The sequence below is a fragment of the Stegastes partitus genome, unplaced genomic scaffold (assembly GCF_000690725.1).
Source record: "Stegastes partitus isolate 25-593 unplaced genomic scaffold, Stegastes_partitus-1.0.2 Scaffold1173, whole genome shotgun sequence".
In the NCBI taxonomy this organism is placed as follows: domain Eukaryota; kingdom Metazoa; phylum Chordata; class Actinopteri; family Pomacentridae; genus Stegastes; species Stegastes partitus.
Genome location: NW_007578904.1, coordinates 20312 through 47038, shown reverse-complemented (window position 1 = coordinate 47038; position 26727 = coordinate 20312). Strand labels below are relative to the sequence as shown.

The 26727-nt window shown below is 42.0% G+C and overlaps 1 protein-coding gene across 2 annotated transcripts in view; it reads left to right on the top strand.

Moving 5' to 3' along the window:
- Window positions 1-26727, top strand: part of LOC103368562 (contactin-4-like) — a 173632-nt gene that overhangs the window by 130338 nt on the left and 16567 nt on the right. For both annotated transcript variants that reach the window (XM_008296971.1, XM_008296970.1), the window contains exons 11-12: window positions 536-686; window positions 21964-22091. In XM_008296971.1, the coding sequence (XP_008295193.1) occupies window positions 536-686; window positions 21964-22091 (279 nt within the window). The remainder of the gene's footprint in view (window positions 1-535; window positions 687-21963; window positions 22092-26727) is intronic.

Genomic DNA, 26727 nt, shown 5'->3' with positions numbered 1-26727 from the left:
AGGCTTGTCACTCTCCACTCGGGGCTGGCTCTCAGTCACAATTCAACCTCCAACATGTCTCGTCCTGATCACGTTGCTGATTGGAATCAGGCTCAGGACGGCCACGGGAAACCGCTGGCCCAAGGTGGAGAACGCCAGGGAGGCGTGGGACAGCTGCACGGCTTTTGAAAAGGGCACATATTTTTTAAAGTGGTTTATAGTCGGGGGGGAAAGTTATTATGAAAGAATGATCACAGCGAAAAAGATTCACATGCAGCCCGAATGAGAATAACTTCCATCAATCTCCACAACTCCACATTAGTTGTGGGCATTACTATGCAGCTTCCTGATTACCAGTTATTCACATTATAAAGAGCCGTAATCACGCCTTTGAATTATCCACGGCAATAATTTAATGTATTTATGAACCAATTTTGCAAAATGGCGGAGAAAAAAAATATAATATGAGATAAACGATCGGACGTAAATTGGAGGAAAAGAGGATGTGAGGCTTTTTTTTGCAAACACCGGCTTTAACATTCTGCTCTTGTCTCAGCCGTTGCCCCAGATTTCTCTCACAATCAACTGAGGAGCCAGACGCTGGTGAAGGTAGGAGGAGACGTGCTCATCGAGTGCAAGCCCAAGATGTCTCCTTGGGGTGTGATCTCTTGGCGGAAGGGCAGCGAACCGCTCCGAGAGAGTAACAGGTAACACGGCATTCGCGCAGCTCGTTCTGCTTTTATCTCGCTGTGAGGACTGCTGGACTCCTTCCCCGCATGCATGTGTTGTCGGTGCTTTTAGCCGGGCGGAGGTCTCAGCAGAGGCGTCCCACGCTGAAGAACACTCGCTCCTTCCAGACCCGACGCCTTGTTCGCGTTTGGATGTGTAACTTCCCATTTAAGTCATCCACAATCTGGCAGCTTGACACAAACCCTTCGACGAAAACTATTTCCTCTAAACCTTTAAAGGGAAAGTCCGCTGATTTTACAGAAGAGGGTCAGTTGAAGTTTGACCTCCCAGCCTAATTTTCAAGGAAAAACTTTACGCCGATGATGTCATAGTTTGACTAGGTGATCATAGTTATCTAAGTTTGTGTCTGAAACTTTAAGTTCTTAACAAAAACATCTGCTTTTGACAAACAAGGTGTAGAGGTGGTCCAAAGATGCTATCAAAGAAGAATATTTGGAGCTAATCAGGATAAGTCCTCCTGCTTTAAGTGCACCAATTTGAAGGGAAATGACACGTGTTTTTAAGTATTTTTAAATGAAATATTAAGCCCACAAAAAGATATATTGTAAAATCAATAACAGCCCAGCAGCACTCTCAGGCAAATTAAATTATTTATCTTGTTGCTCTGCTACAAAATAATTGAGCACGAGTGGACGCTCTTTTGTTGCTCCGTCAGAGTTTGGGGCGAATCTACCTCTCGACTTCACGTCGTTGCAGGAATTCAGAATTTATAATGCAGGAAGTCTCGCTAAGACTGTTTAATCCTCAAATAGTCGGGAGCATTTTTAAGAACTCGAAATTACTGTATCAATGCAACTGCTCTGGCTCGAGGACTTTGCATGCGCTAAATAAATAATGTACACCAAATGGCTCCAGTCACTGTGGCATATTTTGCTGCTATATTTCCACTGAGAGGTTTTGATGTACTCCTCAGATGTGCCAAACTCGGCTAAGAGAAAAAACAGCATGGAGCCTAACTGAGTAATGTTTAATGGGGTTTACCGTGTTTTATCTCCAGCTTTTTAGCGGTGGCCAAACAGACCAGCTGCTGAGTCAATTCAAAGTGCTAATCAAGTACTTTTCACCTCAGCGGGGATGATAAAAAGCTCCAGAAATCAAATTATTCAACTTCTGACACGTTTCCAAGTTTCTAAAGGAACAGAGGGCAATCTCAGCGTCCAGCCGTGTTTGACCCCCCCTCCCGAGATGCGATGTGTGCTACATGTGATAACTTCTGCTGGTGTTTGTGCGCGTCTGTCTGAATGAAGTGTGAAGTCTGGCCCAGTAGCCTCAGTGGAGACAGGGGTCACCCATTGGGTGTCACCACTCTAGCATGACTCCGTTCTGACAGCAGGCCTGTGTGCACAGTGTCTTGCCAGGCTTTTGCATATATACAAAGCAGTGTTGTTGCTTGTCAAACAAAGTGGCGGGGAATTTGCATAGTGGTTTCGCTGCTGGTGCCCTTCACTCGCCCTGTGCCACTTCCATCACGTGTCTGAGCCTCGCAGCAACTTGGACCTTTCTGATTCTGTTGTTTGGGAGTTTAGATTGATTCCTACCATTCGTCTCGGGTTTGACGTGAGCTAACATCCTCGTGAAGCGATGAATCAGACGGGAGCGTCCGTTTCAAAGACGCTTTGTTTTCCTTCACTGTCTTCACTCATTCCTACTTACAAATGACCAACTGCTGCGTTAAATAATGAACGGTTGAAGATTTAAATCATTCAAATGTAATTAATGAATTACTCTTTAATAATTAAAACAACAGAACAGGTTTTTCTTGCTGCTGTAAAATATGGATTTGCTGTTTAGCTTACGTCTTTAGCGCGCTAAGCGTCCTGATACGGACAATTAGTAGATGGATTTCTTCAACGCTGTCTTTGTTGTGGTAATTTGAAAATCTGTGTGATGTTCGGCGATGTGTTTTAATGCTTTTTACTCGCGCTAAATAAATGATATTTGGCTCAGACCACCTGTGCCACTGCTCCCGCAAATTAAAAAGAGAAGAAGCGCAGATTTGAAATTAAAATTCAAACAGTCCCAGCTGTATTACATTAAAGGGGAATTTTTATTTTATTTTTTATTTTTTTGCCATGATCCCAGACTTTATTACCAGTTAGATCGCAGAGTAACTGTTTACAGAGCTTGAAAACACATGCCAGAGCCTTTAAATGTGCTGATTACGACTCCTCTTCCCCCTACTCTCTTTCCTATTATCTCCCTTTTTCTCTCATCTGTGACTGTGACATCCGCACACACAATAAAAATGTTTAGCATCTGCTGTGGAAATCATTAGAACAGTTGTCTTTTAAACGGCCGCCCGCTAATAGCTGTCCTGCCTGTAGGTCGACTTGTTTGGAAGAGACTTTGGTGAAGGCGGGGAGGAGAGGGCACTGAAACAAACGAGTGGATTGGAGCAAAACGTCGTCCCCGGTTTCACACATTTGACGTACAAGTTGGTTGTTGTTCTGTACAATATGAAGCCCACGTAGAAGGATTTGTATGCAGCCTGCCTATACGTGCGCGTCTGAGCTGGTCTCCTCAGTTATGCACCTGTACGGAAAGGTGCGAAATCATAAGAGGTAGCTGTGAACCCCTTTTGTTCAAGATTAATTGCCGTAATTGCGTTAGCGCTCTACAGTGGCTTCGGCAGAAAGGGAACTAGTGTCACCAGCTGGGTAATCCATCTTCATAGCAGCAGCCCCATTTTTTTTTTTTTTTTCTTTCTGCAGGAGCCCAGTGGAGGGAGGGAGGGAGGGAGTGAGGAAGGGAGGGAGGGGATGTCTTATCTACCCCAGACAACCCTGCAGGGACGAGGTTTAGATGACATCAGCTGGAACAAAGCAGCTGAGAGCGCAGAGCGGAGCAGGTCTTGCTGATGAGTGTGTAAGTGGGCCGTGTCAGCCGTGGAGAGCAGCCCCGAAAAACACGGCATTTCAATATGTCACTCGCAGGAAGAAATCAAGTTTGTTAGGCCGCTCGCGCCAGACGCACTCCATCAGCCGTCCCTCTGGCGAGCGGCCGCAGGACGCTCCGACGGCCCCGGCGCTGCTCCCTCTTGCGTTAAACGTCGTCTTTTTAAAAGAAGTATTTATCTCTATCGGCTTTGGCAGTCATGCAAATATTTGAGCGGGATCTTTCATTCCTTTCAAGAAGGTGTTTACCCCCAGAGGGAGGCTTTAAAGCGCTTTGGGTGTGGCTGGGACAAATCCCCCCACTTTTGTTTTCAGGCTGCGGCGTGTTTCCTCGGCTGCACAGCGGATACATGTGTCTTTGTTGTTGTGTGTTTTGGTGCTAACTGCAGAAGAAGAAGGTAGAATGTTGGAGTGTTGCTTCCTATTTTTTTTTTCTTCCCTCAAATTTAAGATATATAAGTTGTTTTGTTGTTGTTTTTTTTCCATTTCTTCTGCACCTTTTCCTCCTCTCCCCCAGGACCTGATGGACAGTCAGAATTTCAGCATCCTTTTAGTGAGCACAGTCCAAAAGGTCATACATCTAAAATAGGTTTGACATATGGCAATGTTATGCAAATGCTTTATGCTAAAATTTTTATTTTCTGTCATTGTAATGTATGATTTTTTTCTGGGTTATGCATCATACCTCGAGAGAAAAAAAAAGATATTCAGACTCAAGGGGAAAGAATATAAAAAAAACCTGCTGGTGGCTGGAATCCTGTGGAAGCAGAATCTAGTCCTTTGTGTGTATTGTAATCACTGAGGGGAGATGCCACTCCTAGAACAAAATGCACCTGGCAAAGTGCTGCCAAGTCAAAGTGCCGACTGGGCTCCTGTGGCGTCTGTAACTGCACACGGACGACATATATTGTATATTTTTTTAAAAACAAATTATGTATTGATTTTTTTTTTTTCCAAAATTAAAAATTCCAAATAACTCAACTGGCTGAAAATAATTGCTAATTAGTTGTATAATGACATTCACTGAAGGATTTCAGATTGAATAATAACTCATGAACATCTGGACAGACCCAAATAATAATAATAGTACTTGTTATATTCAGAAATTCAAATTAGGAGAAATAATATTTTCATTTAGGCTTAAAAACTTTTCTTTAAAAAAAAGAAAAAAGCCTACAATAAGTATCACTGGCCTGTAATGCTGATTTCTAAGCAGCAAACTATAGAAAAATTGTTTATTTAGTAGTTTGATTTGATTTAAATTTCACTTCATCCAACTGTGAATTATTATTTGTTGTTTTTATTCAGATTCAAAGCTATAAATTATGTTATATTTCATTTTATAATCAGCTTCTTCTTATTTACTCACAGTTTAAATATGTGAAATCTATTCACTGGTTCACAAATGAGCTTGTATTTATTTATTTTTTGTTTTATTACTTATTCTAGCAAAACTTCAGCCCAGAAACATTGTTCTTCCTCATTATTATTGTTAAAACTAAATGGATGTAGTCCTGAAGTACAGACCTGGCTTTAATCTGACGTCTCTCAGACACATCACACATTAAACAGCATTAGTTTGGTGCTTTTTTTTGTCATTTTTATGTGATAAAAGTATGTTTTTTGTAGAAAGTTAATGAATAAGCTAACAAATTTTCTCTATAACTTAATTTAATGAATCATGATGTGAACATTATATTGAAATAAAAGTTGAACTAGTTGAAACAAATCTTCATTACGCAGAGTTAAGAATAATATGAAGGTTTAATGTAAGTGATTAGTAAAGAAAAGTTTCTGCATTTTCCATCTAAGGAACAGAAAGCTAACCGAGTTGTCTTGTTGTGTACCGAATCACAGAATAACAAGTTCATTAACACTAAATAATACATGCTGTAGTTTTTACAGTGTTTATCGTTTATTTGACACCACTGTGTTTTCTCCAGACATGAGCTGTGATTCTTCTTCATTCTGATTTTTGATTGACCATCAGCCGACTATTTTAAAAGGCCGACCGTCTCAACAAACATGCATTATTTCTTAATCCATCAGTACACACTTATTGTGATCTGTGTGAAACGGGGCACCAGCCATAACTGTAGCAGTCACTGTGCACTTCTGAGTCGAACCGCTGGAGTGACATCTTTGAACAAGGTGAGCGCAGGAAGCTTGTTGCCAAGGTAACACGTGTTCAAAGTTTTATAAGCCCCTTTTTACTTTTTACCCCAGATTAGTGGTTTCAGACAACTACAGATGTTGAGTCCTAAGGCACAAAGGAAGAAAATAAATAAAAAAACAGGAGAGGAAAGATGCTGCTGGAAAGAAACTGTAGACTGTGTAAAATGTCACAATTCAAAATTATTGACATTCAAACATCTTCGTCTGTTTGTTTCCACTGAACTCAGCTTTAGTTTTATCTGTAGCACCGATGTATGATGCTGAATGTAAGAAAATAAAATGGGAAATGAAAATTAGTTACGTATCTTACACAGTCACCTTTTTAATTACGTTGATAAGATGATGCATTTAGTGAAACTTTTTATTACAAAAATACGATGCTGCCGAGAAATTTCAAACACAACCTATCTCTGAGTGGCCAGCCCGGCACAGAAATAGCCTTTACTGGTCGCTTTGGCTGTGTAACGATAAGGCAGAACACTAATCTTGTCGGAAAACGTTTCCACTTAACTAGTGTAAAGCATCTAAATCAGCACTGCTTTATTCTCACAGTGCATTCATTGTGTCTCAGTGCAAACAAGCAGCATCTTTGTCTCGCAATGTGAGCAAATCACATTTATTTAGACGCCCTGTCAGACGAGCCGTGGGTTACCGACGACACAAAGAGCCTCATGGCCACATGGCAGGAATTTTTAGCATCGCTGGCCAGAGCGATTGCTGTGATTAGGACGTGATGTTTAAAAGCAAGTCTTCAGCTAAATATGCAAGAATCTTTCTGGTTACACAGACTAAAGAATAGCGTATCGACTGTTTTCCACTTACAGAAGATATTTGTTGCATTAAAATTTTTTGCATTTGTAAGAATCAATTGTGCTGTTTATGTAGTATGTACTCTGAAAGCAGAAGCTAGCTGCCTCACTTGTGCTCAACATCAAAAGGACTATACGACACTGATTACAACCTGGTTACCTGCCGGTGCTGTGGCTAAAACTGAGGCGATATTTTGGAATATTAAATCAAATCAAAGTAGTTGTCATTTTTGCTGTACATACACAGTAGTAGATGGTAAATGGTGTGCACTTACATAGTGCTTTTCTACCTCGAAGCACTCAAAGCGCTTTACAATGATTCACCCATTCACACACACGTTCATACACCAATGGCGACAGAGCTGCCATGCAAGGTGCTAATCTGCCATTGGGAGCCATTTGGGGTTCAGTGTCTGGTACAGGCAAGATGAGAGGGCGTTTCTTCAGGATCCAGTAGCTTAAAGCAGTTTAAATACAGAAGTGTTTGCATATCTGGATTAGCAGTTCAGCATTCTGACAGCTTGTGGCATGAAGCTGTTGATCATTCTGGAGGTTCTTCTTTTAATATGTTTGAATATGTTTTCATGTCCGTCCATACAGACGTTGCACGAATCAAATGACGTTTTTCTGTTAGACCAAAACACTAATGGATGGAAAACTAATTTATTGTGATGTAGTTACAGTTGCCTACATTTTGACAAAATAAGTAGATGGATGTAGAATAGTGATTTCCTCGCAAGAATTAATTTGTATTTCAATTTGATGTCGAAGCATACATATAGATCATGTGCTAACAAGCCTTAAAAAAGCTATGGGTCATGGAGTATACCAACGCTTTGGTTGACTTTTTACTTCCATGTTAGAGACTTGGGAAGTTTAGACGATAAAACCGCTTTCTGTTCGGTGTGTTTCAAGCCAATGTCACAGATCAGAATTGGATCAATCACAGCAAGTTTTTTTAGTGATCGTATCGGCACAAGTGTTTGCATTCACTACAGCACAAGTTACTGGCAGAATTCCTTACAAGAAACACCGTATATGAGCTCTTGATGGAGGACATCAAGCATCACAGAAATCTTTTTCATGGTGCCTGTTGCCAGCTAGACTCCCACAATGCTCTCTGCTTGCCAACACCTTAGTCTGAGGGACCTCCTAAGAGGCTTCACCTGCAACCAGGTGCTACATTGTTCTAGCCTGATTGTATGGGACACTGATTGTTTCCTGTCTTTTGGAGCTTGCGGAGCCACGGTTCACCTGACCTTCTCCACAACGCATTCCTACCAGAGCTGTACGATAAGGTTTGTGACCAGGTACAGTAGGTAACATGAAGGATAGCGGGGTGATGAATCCCACCTCGCTGTCCTTCATGTGTGATTGGTTGGCTGAAAAGGAGTGACAATAAAACAATAAAACAGATGGCAAATAGAAATGTTAGTTAGCAGCTACGCTCCTCCTAGCGGTTACTTTTCTACATACCAACTGCATTTTCCTACTATGGGCCTGGAATAATCTGCAGAACGATCTTAGATCAGAAACACTCATATCAATCAACACATTTAAGGGCATCATAAAGAACGTGGTGACAGAGACATGTGATTGTTTTTCTTAAGAGACCCACTATGTTTTAATAGCTGTTCCATCTTAATATGTTGTGATTGGCTGCTGCCTTGGCCAGGTCTCGCTTGTAAACGAGGTTTTGAAACTCAGCGGGACTTCCGGGTTAAATAAAGGTTAAAAAAAAAAGGAAAAAATGTCTTTATGAGGCATCACAAACCTAATCGGCAGAAAATACTTTCCCCTCAAAATGTAATTGAGAACTTTAGTCGTATAGGAAGGTCATTTTAGGGGGACGGAGCTGGAATAAAACACAGCCAGCGCCGGCCTTTAAAGTCACTGCTGCTGTCCGCTCCCAGTGAAGCGTTAGAGACTGAATAAAAACAGCCATTATTCTTTAAGCTGTGTATTTTATTGCACCATAATTCCATGTTTGGCATGTCCAAATTACGCTCAACCATGTCATAAAGAAAACACTCCAATCACAAAGTGGCCACATCCGAGCAGCTTGACACGCTAATGGGCCAGTGGTTTTAATGTCTTGCCAATTTACTTAGAGAAATCAAAACGCTGTTGGGAAATTGGCCAGAATGTCAGCCCTGCTTCCTCCCCGTATTTCTTTTTTTTTTTTTTTTATCGCTCGTTACAAATTGAGCTCTGATGTACACTTTGAGCCCCTCTTAAAATTGTGCTTTCTACTTTTGCCAAACTATCGACACACGAGGAGCGAATGTGGCACATGAATCAGTGAGCATGAGAAATTACTATCGCAGGATGTTCCCTGACTCATTCCGTGCCTGGAGCAGGTTTCAAATCATCTGCTAGGTGTGTTTCGAGCTTTAAGTGGGGTCTGGTAATGTCTGAGCGGTAGGTTCAAGCTAAACGCGACGAGTTTCTGAGTGGCTCGCGCAAGACGCACGAGGGTTTCTGTACGGCCTGGATGTTGATCAGTCCATTACACTCCAAAGAGAGCGACGCTCGCTATAGCTGGATTGGCCAGATTTTATCTCTCGTCACGGCCCGCTGGTGCACTGTCCCTCCTGCAAATTATACAGCGTGTCCCTCCTACATTGGCAGAGCAAATAAGCATGGCTGTCACGTAAATGAAGAGATGTCTCGCAGAGTGATCTCCATTTATAGGCCCATCTGCTCAGCCAGACGCACTCCAGAAAGAATCAGTGTCAGGAGAACACCAAAACTGCGGAAGAGGCATCGCAGTGAACTTTGCATTAATTTACTTATCACACATCTCCCTATCTTCCCATAATGCCTTTGTTCTGTTTCAAGGAGGTTTTAATAAGAGTCTCATCAAATGTCTCAGGGCGTAATTTTATAAAGACTTGGAATTAATAAACCCCGTATGGAAACAGGTGTAATAATAAAAGCGCTGATTAAATGATGTGCGCTTGTGTGAATGGACGACACATCGATGCTATTTCAGTATCCTCACTCTCGGGCTGCATGCTGTTATTCTTATTAAAGCCATTGTTTGTCATGTTTAAATGTCACTTCACATTTTTCCTCATCAGATCTCTAATTTCCTCATTTGCCTGTAATTGAACATCTGCTTGTAAAGTGCAGTTCTGACTCTCTGTGGAGGTGAGCAGCGTGAGTGAGCAGTGCCAGGTCTGAATACTGAGAGCTTATGCACCCAGAAGGACTTATTTCATTACTCTGCCTTGAGGAAAGGTTTGCTGCCTGACAAGGCTGCCATGGGCAGCTGACTGGTGCTTTTCATTTTGCCATTGCCTGCACCTCTCCACCTTGTCTGTAGCTTTAAAAAAGTCACTCGAAGGAATGCGGTCCCCATCGCCTGAGAATGGAAGCAAACCGAGGATTAGTGCTTTGCTGATCCTGGCAGCTGCAGACAACACCCGACACTGTTCAGAGGTGCCTGCCTGCGCGCACACACACATCCGCATAGCAGATTAAATGTTTTATTTATCCAAACATGTCTCAGAGACAGAGCTGCTCAGGGGGCGGAAATAATCTCATTGGTTGGTTTAAACCTCAGTGGACAGAGTCCTACATTTCTTTTGGAGGGAATGTCAGGTAAATGGTTGGGTTGATGAGCAATCTAAAGCAATAATAGACCTTTTTTTAATGGTATTATTCATTCATGACGACTGTATTCGTGATGTTGATGAGGGCAGGGTTGCTAACCTCTACAACTGTTAAACTAATTTAAACATGAAAGGGCTACTGCAAGATAAGTGGGCCGCTCGTATGCATTCAGTTTTGTGTTTTATTAACACTTAGTAGAAATATTTAAAGGATTCTTATTACTGGGTGTTGCTTCTGCTTTGTCTTTTTCCAATGACGTGTGTCTAAACCTTTGCCACCGGCTGCCCAGAAAGTCACTTCACTGCAGACGAATGTGAATCACGAGGCTGATGTATTTGTGGCTCTCAGCAGGAGGGGGGACCGCACCATGTGTTTGACGTGCTGTGATCATCAGATAATTTTGGCTTAGATGAGCAAGTAGCCTGTGATCTTCCCATAGCTCACCGAGGTCTAGCGAGGATGGATTATAGACATTTATCTGTATTAGAGGCACCTTTTCTTGTTGAGACCGGCACTTCCTTCACTCAAAACCTAATCGCCGAAAATATATTTTGTTGCGGAATCATTAAGAATTTAGACGTGCAATATATTACCCTGAGTTTGTTTTGACACTTTACATTTAATATTAGTTTGAGAGGATTTTTAAGACGTGGTGAGTCACAGTGTCGTCTAAACAGTCTCCACGCTGTGTTAAGTTAATTTGTTCAGCTCCTGCAGGATCAGGTGAAGAGCTCACCTTTAAACTGGAGTTCTTCAATCAAACTTCGGCGACTGGTTTTCAGCACTAGGAGTCAACCAGCTACTGGCTAGCCTAACAAATCCATCCAGGATTTAATCTGGTACCAAAGGCTTACCAAAGTCTGGAATAAATTAATAAGAAAAATGTTGCAGCCACCTCTCTACCTGTAATCCCCACTCTGTTGTCTCGAGCAATGAATCCACCAACAGCACATCACCAATCACGTAGCGCTGAAGGACAAATGTTTAAAAAGTCTTACATTTTTACTGCAAATGTATATTAGTTCTGTTTTTCGTCCCCATTTGTAATCTCGTCAAGCTCTTTATTTGTGTGGGACTGTAGTAAGAGTGACGCTACTGAGCTCCCGGGAACTGTGGCCAAACCGTTTTACTACATGTTCAGCGTTCCGCATTTCTCCCACATGTACTCATTGGAAAAGTAGCGGCTGTAAAACACTGAATAAAATTTAATGGGCTTTACAAACCGCACAAAGTGACTCAAAAATTAGTCGCACGTGCAGAGAAGAACGCTGATGCTGGTGCTGTAACGAGTGGAGGAAGCTTGGGAAGTTTGTAATTGGGTTTCCAGTTCTCTGTAATACATCTATAATACTACAGACAGAAAGAGTTTGGAGGTTGTCATCTGACTTCAATACTGACAAGTCCAGTGGCATTTTATACTACAAGACTTTGCTAGTTGCTTTATTTAAGCTGGTCCTGGATGCTAATAGTCAGAGCCAACATTAGATTTGAGCTTTTTAGTTTAAACTCAGCACTATGAAAGCCAAGGACACTGGTTAGTCATTGTACTGGTTGACTTTTTCTAATGTAGAAAGTGAAATTACAACAAAGGGAAACTGGGTTACAATGATAAGTAGGAGATTCTGTCAGGAGATGGACATGAAGCTGACCAAGCTGTACAGTATGTGTGTGATGTTGCTCTACAGTACCTCCTGCCTTTTATAAGGTGCGCTTTTATTTTGAAAATCCTTGTTTTTTATTGGTTATCACAGTCGTTTGATTAGGTTCTCAGGTCAGGGTGACAATGTGCCTGTACCTTGCAATCCGTTGCTGTTGAGCCTTGGAGAAGCTTTGTTTGTAAGTTTATATTATATATCATATTTGTATAATTCATATTTTTCGAATATTGTGATGGTTTATTTCACATTTGGTAAGATTTCTAAGTTCATGCTAAAATTAGTATTTTCTGTATCTTTTTTTAGTTTCACAAGAAGATTGTTTCTGGCTTTGTTACGGTGACTAAGATCTTCAGTAAACGGACCTCAACTTGCTACACGTCTCAGTCATCTTTCACTTTTCCAGCAACAAAGTGTTAAGCTGTCTATCACTTTGTGAACGCAGGGGACAGAATAATGTGACTGCATAAAATCAGGAACACATAATTAAACCATAAAATATGACAATTGTTTTAAAATGCTTTGGCAACTTGATAACCTGATGTTCATGTCAGCAACACATGCTGAATTGAACTGAATTCAATAAAACTGAGTTGAATTGCATTGAGCTGAACTGTTCAAAACATAACTCTGACCACTGTGTTGCTCAGCTAAGCTAATCATTAAGTAAAGTTAGATCATATCAAAATAACTATATACTTATCATGCCTCCATGCTGTGTCGTGTGTGCAGAGATTAACTCACAGTTGAATGATTATTATGTCTTCTAGACTTCAGACTTGTACCAAGACTTACAAAAGGTAGTCCAACCATCCCATCTTAAATACTTCTGACTTTTTTAAATAGTTTAAGATGATGTGTATGCATCCATGTGTAATCCTCCTCTATTTTTCTCTCTTTTAGAAAACCAGTTGCCAAAAGCATTTTAAAAAATTCTCAAGTGTACCGACAAAGCCACCGAGTGCACCCGCAGTATTCTAAACTTGGTGGTTCTTTGACCACTTAGAGAGAATTGCTATATAATGTATGACTGCATTACTGCATGTTCTCTGCCTCCATGTGCACAGTGAGGAGGAGGAGAGAGACGTAGCAGAGACAGAGCAGACTTTGTGATAATTGAAACTAACGAATGATTGAACTTTTGAATTTCTTTGATTCTTCTTTGACTCCTGAGAAAGGTGATCATGTTGAAAGACCCTCGCACGGTGGATAAACTGTACGCTGGCCTTTGCTTGTCAGTCATGATTACGAGCAACAATTGATTTTGCTGTTGTCTTTAGAGACCATCAAAATGATTTGTAGATCAATTTACATTCTACTGCATCACTCACTGTTGGAATAAACCCTTTAGGCCAAGAACACGTACTCTCATGTAGAACCGTACGTTTACAGTCACCTATCAATCCCGCTGAACATTTGCTAAATTAGCTTTTCTTCTACCGGAGCAGGAGGGGGGAGGGATTGTAGGAGCAGTTTCTGAGGAGAAATCTGGTGTTGACTTTTGACTGAACTCAAATAAATCTTGGACCGGCGATAAAGTGAATTCCGAGATGTTTGCTGAGATTAGGTCAGAACCCTCTTTACCCGTCTGCATCCCATGTACTTCTGGCCGGGATTATTTTTATCTGGAAGACACTGGCTGATATCGTTTTTCAAAGTGAGAATCCGCCTGCGCAGCATGAGTAATCCATCTTGGTTCCTCTGACAATTTCCTGTGGAACATGTGTGTGCTCTTTATTCCTGAAGGGATACCTCAGCACACGAGTGGAGATGAATATCTCTGGAAGGGGGAATAAACCACGAGAGCAATTTGTGATTAAAGGAATCCTCTGGAAGTACATACACAAAAAAAAAAAAAACCCTCCTCTGTGGGTCCAGGCTGATAAACTCCCTCTCCTCACAATGCAATTACCAGCACAATCACATCATGTTCCACAGGCGAGAATTAAGATGTTCTCAATCAGTCTGCTTCATTAAGACACCTTCCTATAAAAAAAAAAGAAAGCACACTTTTACACAACATTTATTCTGAGAGGGCTCATTTGCACTGAGGTCCTTAGACGGGAGACTGTGTGTCTATATATATGTGTGTTAGAAAGTTAATGAGAAAAGGAGTTTTTGTCTCTCTCTCTTTTTTTTTTTTTTTTAATTTTTCGTTATAGGCCCCGATAAGGTAACGGTATTTTCATGCCTGGAGACATTCGTGCACTTTTTTGCCTTTTATTGTTGAAGTGAGACCGGTATGTTTTAATTTCATTTATCTCCACTCTATGAATATTGAGGCGTAGCTATTCTTGTTATTTAGAAAAAATAAATAAATCCTGGAAGGGAACATGCAATATTCAAATGGTCAAACAAACTGCACTTTATGATGCAGCACACAAATGTGCAATTTGTGCTGTATCGATCAAAAAAAGTAATGCAAGAAAAAAAAGAGAAATTCATCCCGGCTGTTGGGAAAGAACTTACCCTGCTTACATTATGGTAATTCACGCGGGAGCAGTAGCGGTAGCATTTCATAGAGTAAGAGATTAATACTTGCGTCGCAGCTCAGCACCCCTGTCCCCTGGCCATGTTTTTATAAAGCAACAATATTGCCAAAGAAGCTTTAATGCTAGCCGGTGCCCTGGAGACAAGTGTCAATACACAGCGAACCAAAAGGAAAGTCATTTCAAGTACTGCCTGCGACTTACTGTACTCCAGTGTTAATGTAGCCAAATAGAAAAGAAACACCTAAAACAGCACAGAATCCTGCTCCCAGTAGCAAAGCTCGTCTTTGTTGAGACTTGGAGAACGGGTGCTCATTCTGCGTCGATCATTCTTAAATATTTGCTTTGTCTCGGAGCAACACAAAGGCACTTGTCACGGCGTCGTCGAGCCTCCCTCCAAAAGATCCCCGTCAGGTGGGCATTGTCGACGTGATTGATGGTGATTGTCTGCAAGGTACAGTGCTTTCTTACAGTTCAAACACTGGTAGGATATACTGTAAGTGAGCTGCGTGATGAACACAAAGGGAGGGGATTTGTGCTCCTTTTTTGTGGCTACCGGGTGTTTTTAATGTGGTCGGACCAAGAAGTAATTCACAGGCTTAGTGAAAGCACAAGCTTTTTTTTTTCTACAATTTCTACAATTTCATGTAGCAGATGCTTTTATCCAACGCGATAGAGCAGATAGAAGACAAGCAAGGATCTAGTCAGGACAAAACAATCTAGATAAGTGATTGATAACATTTTTTTTTTACTTGTGCTCTATTTCTACATCCTACCAACTCTCATTTTGCATGATGCACAGTTTCCTGAAACTATCCTGTAGCATCACGGATGTTCCAATAATCCAACCTAAATGCATGGAAAGCAAGCGAGAAGGAACATTGCGTAACCATGAGTGACCTATAGACTTTTATGGCACTGCAGCCATTTATGTTCAGCGTCTTACTTCAGGCTATAGCAGAGTTGGACTATCGGAAATTGATAAAGATTGTGAAAGATTGTTAGAAAATGCAGTGAAACAGGAAGAGCTCATCAGCAGGGAGTTTGTGGAGAAGGAAAGCGACTTATGGTCCAAATTAACTATAAGGCTGCCTCCACCTCCCACTAGTTGTAGCTTCAGATATCTGCAACTTTTCAGAATTCAAGCTGATGATATCTACATCATTTTGACCAGTTCGAATTTAATACCTTCGAAAGACAATGCAGCCATCTTGAATCAATGGGGAATCGAGGATACCATGAACTAGAATTATGACTAGTCAGAATTAAACTGTAGACGTCTGAATTAATTCTAGTCATAATTCAGTTGCACATATCTCCAGTGTAGCTCACTGTAATGAGAAACCAAACGCACACAAACGATGGAAGCGGTGTCATTTGAAGAATTACACTGTGGATATCTGAAATGTCCTTTTTGACCAGGAATAGATTATTTCTGCCATATAAATCCAATCTAGCCGGTCAGAATGCCTTGCCGTGTGTACATTTATTCAGCCGCAGCTTTACATTTCAAATCACCTCAAAGTTAATCATCTCCCCTCCGTGTGATTATGTCCAGATCATTTGCCGCGGCAGTGATCCGCGTGACAAGGTGAGAGTCGGGTTCGGCGCGGGTCTGACTACAGCAGGAATCAATATCAATTACACGTATATCGGAGAATTGTCAAAAGCCGATGCCCAGGTTGTCCCCGTTTTCCACCGGCGTCAGCCAATGGCATTGTTGGACTGGAATAAACCAAAAAAAAAATAAAACCTGCTTTGTGGTCTCTAATTGACCGTTAACCTTGATGTTGACAACTTCACAAGAAAACACAAGGCCCCTCCGTTTAGTCATGATGCCGCATAAAAGCAGACATCTGAGGAGTCGTACCGCGGTCGCATCTGTAGGCTTTAGCGTCCTGAGTGGAAAGCTGCACAGCTGGGCTTGATTTATGCCGCTGACAAGGCCGTTTCTCTCCAGCACAGCGGCACTGTGGGAAACCTTAGGAGAGACAGCCTTTCAATTTATCTCCGACAGCCCCTCCCACCCTCCGCACTTCAGGGTTTTTTAAGGGAGTCAAGAGCATAGATCAACACCTGAAGTTAGGTCCCACCCCTTGTCCCGGCTCAGAGGATACGGTGACCTCGCCTCTTTTCCACCCGCAACGCTCGCCACCATTACAGCCTCTCGCCTCCAGCGCTGTTAGCAAACGCTGACGCTTTTGATACAATTATGATTAGAAACACCACCCGCAGGTAGGTCGATGGCGGCCAGCGTAGGTCGGAAACACCAACACGGACACGCCTGGCTCTTATCTGGTGAGCTTACCAAGGCGGCCAAACATAATATCAAACACATCCCCGGCAGTATTTTTTTTTTCTTTTTCACACTTACCTTTTTTTTTTTTTTTTCCATTTAGTTAACTGGTGTTTGGAAGTGAGCAGCTGCTGAAGTGGTGAGCTGAGCAAGCTGTGTGCGCGCTCAGGCAGTAATCTTTGTGTACAAAAAGGCCTTAGCCGAGACTAATTATTTGGTGAAATCACCGTAAGCTTGTGACGATCTCTCTTCCTGTGGTCTCACGGCTGAGTAATTCCACTGATAGAATCTTAACCCCTATTTTCACAAGCCGGTTTTATTTACCCCGTTAATTAAGTAGAGAGGCATACAGGCCCTCTATCCTCCAGTCGGGCTGCCAATCAGCCGCGGCGGCGTCACGGCATCGCTAAGTATTCAAAGAATGGTCCCGTTTGGAACTCTCAAATCACAATCTGATCTGTGATTATGCATATTGTTTGCATGTTGAATTTTTATGAGTGCACTCGTGTTCTTCGACAGCATTAGCGACTTAGCGTGTTTATGTAGAAAGCGAGATAATATGATTTCTCTATTTGAGGCTCCTGCTGCTGCTGCTGCCATTAGAAAAACCGGCTCCGCGTTTCCAGGCCGGCACTCAGTTCAAAGCCGCTGCACTCAATGCGCAATTTTCTTGCCTCTTTTTTTTGTGATTCATTATTTGGATTGTGACAGTTTCCTCTCACAACGTAGAATTTATCAAACAGATCAAAGACAAAATATGTCTGAATGAAACATCAAAACAAGGCTTTCAAGTGTCTTTTTGATTGTGGGGAAGCTTTACAAAAAGCCAACGTCTGCATCTGTTAACAGCGTCTCAAAGAGAATGTAAGGAAATAACAAAAACAGGCTTTTACTTTGGACCGGGCTCTTTCCTGCGATTTCCACTTCACAGTGCCCCGTGATAGCTGCTCTGTGACTGATGTTATTTGTCTCTTTCATCTTGTCACAGAGCAGGGAGGATCAACACTGTACAGCCCCTGTCCTCTGAGGCTTGATCTCTTCCAAAATACACACCTGTGTTTTTCGGGATTACACGAGTGCATTTTGACATCTCGCTGTGTTCGAAATAATCGCCTCCTTTTAGGAGAATTATAGCCATGTCCATTAAACCCCCGTGCGAGGCGGGGATGAAAGGAGTGGCACTTGTGTTCATCTCACCTGTGAATTATTGATACCTGCCCCTCCGCTGGCTTCTCTTGGGATGGAGGTGGGAAATGTCTCCTCGCATAATGGACACGTCCGCGCAGACATGCTGTCTGGGCCGCGGTGAGGAAAGAGGGGAGAGCCGGAGCAAAACTGAAATGTGTTAATAGTAAGCCTCCATCTCTTATTCACCGCTCCTGCGCTTTGGTTGACTTCTACTGTATTTGACCTCATCTGCTTTCCCATTAGCTTCATACTGAAACGATGAACCCTTCCGCCGAAAGCTGGCCTTTCTTTCGTGTCGCGTCGGTGAGAGTTAGAGGTCCTCCAGTGAACGCCCAAGAACAGACTCGGCTGCACAGGAAGGCTGATTTAACTGTGTTGGTGCTGGCATGCAGCGCCAACTTGTTTGCTCTCCGCAGAGCCCCTCTTACAAGATGCATGGTGCACCAGCCACATGATAGCTGTTTTGTCCCCGAGGATAAGGGGATTGTGGATATACAGAGCGCGGTGAACAAATGCAGGTGTTTAGTTATGTTGAGATATCGCTGTGAGCCTCGTGCTGGTTGACTTGAATTGGGTCAGAGCTTGTTCTAGTTAAAATTATATGTTTTGCCGTTTTGCTTACAGCTTTCACTCACTGTGGCACTATTTAATGGATGCAGTGGTACGCGGCGCTACCTTTCCTTCAAATGCCAGCCAAGCAACGTAATTAATGTATAGCAGTTGTTTTAATTGTGCTTACTCTGCGCAGGGTTATGGTCAGTCGTAGGACGGTGGTGACATTTAATGGGCCGCTTTCTTCAAATTTATCAGCCCGCAGGTTTGATGTCGTTAACGGCGAACCGTCCCACACTGCGATATGCCCTCGTGTAACTGATGGTCATTGTTGGCTACTCTGCATTCAGCACTTTTCTCTCAGCACTGATATAAACCCAGAAGTCTCCACTCAGCAGCACCATGTGGTTTAAAAGTAGATTCACTTACACTAACTGCACTTTCTTATCGCGACCCCTTTGAAAACGACCCCAGTGTAGCAGAGGAAGGAAAAGTTAACACTCTGCCGAACTGCGTTTCACAAGTGTTGGATGCAAACAGGAAAACAGTTTGTCGCTCACGTCGCAATGAAAGCTGATGAACAGTTTTCCTGTGTGTCATTCAGAACTCTACCACTGAGCTCAGACTGCATCAGTGAGTATCTCAGCTGTCAGAACGTTGTTTTACATGTTGAGCCCTGCTGCGGTGTTAATTAATGCAGTATTTACATATACAGTTGTGGCATATTGATCTAATTGGTGCTTTGCAGAGCAGTGGATGTGGAGGGTCAGAGGAACAGCACACGTTCTGTGAGCTCAGGAGGGAAGAACTTTTACTTTCTAATTAAGATTACAAAAACAGAACTTTATTTTGAAATATGGGTCACATGACTACGTATAGCTGCAAGAGTTCACTAGCAATGGTAGAACTAAGTACACTAAAGTACTGCATTTAAGTACAATTTTGTTGTACTTGTAGTAGTTTCGTTCTTCTACTCCACTACACTTCCTCTACATTTATTTGACAGCTTTAGTTGCTTTGTAAATGTATTTTAATAATAAGAATAAGCATTTTTTTTAACTAGTAGTCAGCCACGGTGACTATAAATATCCAGTTAAATGTTAAAATGAATTATATGCAGTGGAGTTTTTCCCATATTCTGATTTATCCGTCTCTAACCACAGCACCTTTCTGATTACTGCAAAATCAACTCACATACAGAAGAAATTTCAGAAATTGATGAAATACACATTAGGTAATTTGAGCAATTTGTCTTGTTACAGTAAATAAATATGTCAGCCTAACAGTTAGTCAACAATTGGCACTATGAAACTTTGAAAACAAGCATTTGACAAGCATTTCCTGTGAGGCTAAAGGCACGCTACCCGGGTTGCATTGAGCTCGCTGTGCATAGACGCTGACTGGAGACCATTAACTGCTACAGAAGTCTGTGTCATGGTGTTAACTAAACCTGATTTTAGTTAACCGAGCTAATTTCAATCAGCTAGATTATTAAAACCAATCAACAGTTAATCATTAGAAACCCTAATGCAAAATGCAATCAACAAATGAATGATGGTGTAGTGTTATAGATTATATTAAAACTTTATTTATCCCTGAGGGGGAGTTACTAAGCCATCCAATAAGTAAATTAAATAAGGTAGTTAAAGCGTCTTCATCAGCTGCAACATTAACGTGATGAACACATGAACCCATCATCCATTATAATAAACTAATAGTACATCCATTATTTATCTGCACACCGCTTAATCCTCATTAGGGTCGCGGGGGGCTGGAGTCTATCCCAGCCGACTCAGGGTGAAGGCAGGGGACACCCTGGACAGGTCACCAGTCTATCACAGGGCTACACTTAGAGACAGACAACCAAGCACACTCACATTCACACCTACGAACAATTTAGAATCACCAATTAACCTCAACATGTTTTTGGACTGTGTGGGAGGAAGCCGGAGAACCCGGAGAGAACCCACGCAGAAAGATTCTGGTGCCCCCACCGGGACTCGAACCGGCAGCCTTCTTGCTGCGAGGCAACAGTGCTAACCACTGCTCCACCTTGCATCCCACTAATAGTACAATGTAGTGCAATATTCTGACATGATACCTATAACACTCTTGTGACTCCTGTAGCTGTAGCTGTAGTATTGCTGCTTCTACCTAATGACAAGATCTGAGTACTTCTTCTACCTCTTTTAACCAGGGACAAACCCACAGAGAATTCTAATCTGCGCTGAGCTTCAAGGCGTCTCTGAGCTTGACGGATTTGTTTTTGGCCAAAACCTTTACTTTGCGGCTTCACTGTCTTTGTGCTCGTAGTGCAGTTTTCATCTAACAGGCAGTTGTTTTCAACAAAATATGCTCTTTTCTTGTGCACTACCTATCCAGCACTAAACTGCAGAAAGGCAAAACAGAACAAAAAAGAGACCGAATCAGAATTCAAATGAAAGCGTATATCCACCAGGTGGCCAAAAAACCCAGCTCCAGATGTTGCTCGTCCTCTGCTGGATGTGTAAATAAGCAACTCTAAAGTAATTAGCGCTGTAACACTCGCTGTGATTTTGGAAATTCCAACACTGGTTTAAAAGTGGCTTAAACTAAAAACCGTTAAATTTTAGATATTTCTATCCCAAATAAAAGCCATCTGCCGACTACTGTTTAGCAGCAGGTAAAATATAAAAATATGCACAAAGAAGTGTGAGTGAGCCACATGAGGGCAGCTGTAAATTGGCACATTACCAAAGCAGTGAATTTGCAGGCCCTAAAATTGAAACTGTGAACTTAAAAACCCTGAATTGTTCCTGAGGGGAACTGTGGAGTCAGGTGGTAATTTTCTGAAAGTTCTGTCGCAACGGGCAACTCCGGCGTGTGAAGTAACTGATGACTGCAGCTTGGAACAATAGACAATGCCGGCGTCTTCAGCTCCGTCCTCCGTCTTGCGTGGATCTCTGAAACTCTCCCTTCCACGTCACAGCTCTGTTCGCTCTGTGATTGTAGGCGAACGGAGCGATTTAGCAGCCACACATCATTTTCCCTCCTCACAATCAGGCTGTTTTACATGTACAGTTTGCAGAATCAGCAGAGCATTCCAGATAATTAAAATGCAGTGTGCTTTGACGAGGTGGTCCACCCTTGATTTCCCACAGTACCTCGCGTTCAAGGGCACAATTTCCATTTTTGCTTGTTATTTAGAAAATGTCAACTTTTGTTAGGGCCTTTCGACCTTTTTTTTTTTTTTGAAGCACTTGTGGCCGTTGTCTAAAGGGCACGGAGCCACTGTTGTCCTGGATATCTTCAAGTCATGTGCTGAATTAATCACCCCCCCCTCCTCCTGAAAACACTATACTATTTCTCATCGTTGTCATCTGCAAAGGGGAAAAACTTAATTAGAGACACTGAGAAATGTTCTTCGCTCCGTGTTAGTCACTTAGCATTTCTGCTACGTCAGCCCCATGCCACGTTGTTAAATTTTACAATGCATGCATCGCAACACGTATTACTAATAGCACACCCTGATGCTGTGGCAGGCAGTCATTTAAATGATCTGCTTTATTTCAACCGCAGGATCTCCATCCTGGACAACGGCAACCTCCGGATATGGAACGCGACCAAATCCGACGCGGGCCTTTACACCTGCGTGGCGAGGAACCAGTTTGGCGTGGCGAGCAGCACGGGGAGCATCACCATTAAAGGTATTTCCTGCTTTTCTTTACATTTCATCACTTGTCTCATTTTGTAGCTCAGTCAGCAGGCCAATAAACTGCTGGATGCTTTCTTTTCCAAATGAATGTTTTCTACTCTGGCAGCACGCAGAGCTGCTTGATATTTTATTACGCTCGTTGAAAAACGAAGCCGAAGCGCGCGATTTCATAAATAACGAAATGACCAGCGTTGAGAAGAAGGATTTCTTGAAGCATCCAACCACCTCGATCTCTCCGTCTTTCTGTCACACGAGGAGGTTTTTTTTTTTTCTGTCTGTGTTGTCATTACTAGAGAGACAGAGACACCTCGGTCGCGATGTCTGTTTGCAGAGATGTTGAAAACATTCAGCTCACTGCCTCAGTGCCTCCAGTACTGTCAGAGGATATGCTGTGTGAAAAAAAAAAAAAAGTCCTGGTGTTGTTAGATCATCTGGGCTGGGGATTGCATTTCTGCTCCAGTGCTGTGACTTATTATACTTCATTAAAAATGAATGTGAGCTGGGTATAAAGTGCTGTGGCTTTATTCTGTCCACACTGCTGTTTTTCTGTCCTATTTCCACGGGGGACAGTGTTCTCACCTCTTCGGGGTTCCTGGGGGATTTGCTGACATATTGGGTGAACTATAACCTCACGGTGACCCCCTCCTGTTCACAGAGGTTGCTCGGTTCATTTGTGTTGTGGTTATTTGTTCTGCCTTGACCTTCCCTTGTTGGCTGGCTCGTGGAGATTTATAGACTTATTGATCTGCAGCATATTGGTCTAAAGAAGAAAAGTTCATGCCTCGTATTTCAAAAGGTTGATATGGATTTACATGTACTTTATATTCCGCGTGATTATTGGAATTTTTCCACATCAAATGTTCCAGACAATTTGCTCGTTCTTCCGCTCATTCACAGACCCTCTGGGCAGAATCGTGCTCTGTAGATTCCCCCTCACACGTTTCAATCGCCACCGAAGAAGAGAATACGTTCATCGTATGTGAAGCACACATCGATCGTGTGCTCCATAGGTATGAAACCTTTCACCTGTTGGGGGAATGAATTGCACACGTTCAAAAAAGAGAATCTCATAAAGACGGTGCCAAAAAAATCCTTCCAATCCCACAGACTATGTGATGAGAAGCGCCGTATGTTTTCCATCACTCTCTGAAGTAGAATCATTTTTTTATAAAGTCTGGAAGACGGAGCTTCTCCCTCTTCTTGTGTAGTTTATGATTTTCGCTCAAAGGTTCAATCCATTTAATTGTCTTTCTTCTACAAGTTAGCAATCTGTAAAATCCTTTGAAATGCAGTGTCAACAGAACAGCCGTCTGCTAAAATAGCTTCAATTTTCCAAGTAGTTGCTATAGAAACCTGGATTAATTGACTTTTTTTTATCCCTATAGGCTCGTGTTAGATTGAATACTTTAAAAAACATTGATGAATAACAGCAAGAGGAATATCATGCACTGTATCCATACATTCATTCTGTTTTTTACCAGCAAACGCATCACATAAAGGAATTTTAAAAAGCTCTGGACCAGCTCTGTCTTTTCTGTAAATCACTATCAAGGCATGTTTCCTTTTTCTGTTGAATTATAAAAGACAGATTTCATATATTATGAATGCCTGAAAGTCAGCAGCAGTCAAGGATGTGGGCTGGAGCTTTAGAGTGCACCTTGCCTCTGATTTATGCTGATGCCTCACTCTTGCCTCCCCATCGACGACGCTGCCGCCTCTCCGCAAAAATAATCAGTAACCTTTGCATAATTGAGCGAAGAAATTAACAATGTAAAACGTCTTTTGTATTTTGCCGCTTGTACGCGTTAATTGCTGTGAAATTTTAAGCGCAACTTTGAGGCAGGATGAAAAGCGCAGCGTTGCCGCCGTTCTGCCGGTTACACTCTCCTCTTTCCCATTTATCTCACACTGTGAAATGAAAACGCTGGAGAACGCCCCCAAGCCAATCAGTGTGAGTGAAGGGGGGCCGTGGAACCTGCCGCTCTCGCTGTAGGTTCAGTTTGATGGCCTATATGTGATTTTTCCAATCAAGCTGCAAGGAAACACACACACACACGTCTTCTCAGCATAAATAGACGGCGCCGTTATCCACTTATTATTCTTGCAAAAGGGAATTTTTTTATTTGACACCCTCACTCACTCGCTTCCTTTCCATCATCGTATGTTTGAGCTGTTTTCTGCGGCTGATGTACAAATGTTCCCGTATATGATCTGGAAGCCTTTCTGTCACAATCGATATTGTTTGCAAAATGGGACAGGGTAATTTACATGCGCTACTTCATTGAGGATTGGAAACCTGTTTAGCGAGGAGAAATTTGTGTTGCCGGATCAGCCCTTATGGGAGATGACAGTAGTTTATTCAAATTGACTTTGGCGATATGAATGCTGAAAAATACCTGTCAAAAAGCATTCGGCGTCTCCTGCTGTGAATAAGCCACCTAGCAAACAGCGGAGGAGCAATCACAACAGATGAGCCCTGTTAATGTCCCCATTATTCCAACACTGGGGGGATATTAGCAGATTAATTGCACTTGATTATAGATGTGCTCCCTGAATTTTGATTACACTGGAGATGAGCCGTTGCAATTAGAGTTGCCGCCGATCATTACAGATGGTCAGTGAACTCAAAACTTGGGAGATCATACAGCGTTCACTTCTGTTTGTCTCTGCAAAACCCTGAAGGCAATTTGTCTTTTTCCGACTCCGTGACACGTCGTCGCAGCCGTTTGCTTTGGAGGTGTTTGGGGAGCACAAAGGGAATGTCTTATCTGTATCATGTTCATTGTGTATGCACTGTTGTGTTGCTAGTTTTGCTTTTTTATTTTGCTACTGACATGACTCTAGTGACGTCTTTTTTTTGGCATATTTATGGGTCCCAGAAAAGCCATCTTACTTTTCCTCTTGCACCACCATGAGGTTCACATATGTGCCTTTTATTTTGCATTGCTATTAAATTAAGTACAGAAATGTACATTCCCCTCCGGATGAATTGTTATCACTTTATTGATCCTTTACCTTTTCACCCAGGTCAAAATCAATGGCAATTCTGTCAGCTTCAGATGTATTTTCAGTTGCAAGTATTAAATTAAATTGCAAATATTAGCGTGCTAGCAAACTAAAGGCCTCTTTGCACTGGTTGATCTTTAGCTTTTTGAGCTAAAAGTTACTAATCATGAAATAAAAAGTCCTTGTTTGCACCAAATCTGTGTCACAAATCTAGCCCCTGGCGCCCATAAACATTTTCAGCTACAATGCATTCACAATTCTGCAATTTAATATTGTCGCTACAGTTTGACAGATTGATGTTAAGTCCTGTCAAGCTTAGTTTGTATACTCCAATATTCCAAATCACACATTTGCTTTAGAGGACTGTGCATCACACAACACCCTGTTTGGACAGTGGACTGTATATAAAAGATGGATGTAGCCCCAGGTTCTGAAAAAAAGTGCTTCAAACTGCGTTCTTTTTAACAGCCAGCAGGAGGCGACTTTTCTAGTTGGACAAGAAATCCGATTGTGTAGAATCCTATGAGAAAATGAGTCGACTTCTTACCTGATTCATTTCCTCTGGAAACATTTTCCTCATGGGTTTATAGTATTTTTCGTTAGTTTCAATTCAGTTTGTAAATTAAACAATAGATATTAAAGCAGGGGGTGTTTTAGAGTGCGTCTACCTCAGGATTACCAAGTCCCGATCATATGTAGGAAACTACGCGCAAATATGATTGTCAGTCAGATCCACATGTCGCTCATCACACTCCATTTAAAAACCTTATAAAGATATGAAAATAACTCTCCAAAATTGTCTAGAATTGTTTAAAGAAATAGGAAAAAGACAATAGCAAGCAATTCATGTTGTTCTGTGACTTGCAGTAAACTTGCATAATCACATTAGTCAGCATGTTAGCGTAGTTAGCATGCCAGATGTTAGCATGCTTCCTGTAGCATCCAGCCCAGTATCTAACAGCAATTTTTTTTTTCTGATCACACAACTTGATCTCAGTAACATGAACCTAAATACTATTTTTTATCCTGAACTGTTACAGTTTTTAAGCAAGCTCCGCCGCCCGTGCTGAATGGCAGCAACCATGTGAAATAAATGCGATGTGTGGTTTCTGACAGCCATATAGAAAAATAATGAGCAGCCATCTGTCAGTAATCACCAGCAGGTTGCTACAGATGGGCCACTGCACAGCATACGAATACAGCGCCGAGAGGATCTTGTAACTATCTGTTGAGCGATGTAGACAAGGTTTTCTTGGCGTTTCAAGTTCGTCCTTGAGAAACCTTTGATTTGTCCTTAAGAAAATAAGCAAAGCTCAAAAAAGGCGCGTCGGAGGAGTTTGTGATGTGCTGATGAAAGCATTCTTTTTGGTTTGTTGGTTTGAAAAGGAACGGATGGAAAATTTGAGAGCGAAAGATGTCTTTGTGTGAGGGTCGGCTCGTTTTTGTTCCGAAATGACCTGTGAGTTTACAGCGAGGATTGAAGAGCTTTTTCCACCAAGGTGATGCATAATGTTGCAGTGATTTACCTTGAAATACGCCACATGAACCTCGGCATCATGTGCACCGTCAGACTTTGGTAGATCCTTTAAAGGAGCTACTTCTGACCTGCAAGTGGAAAAATA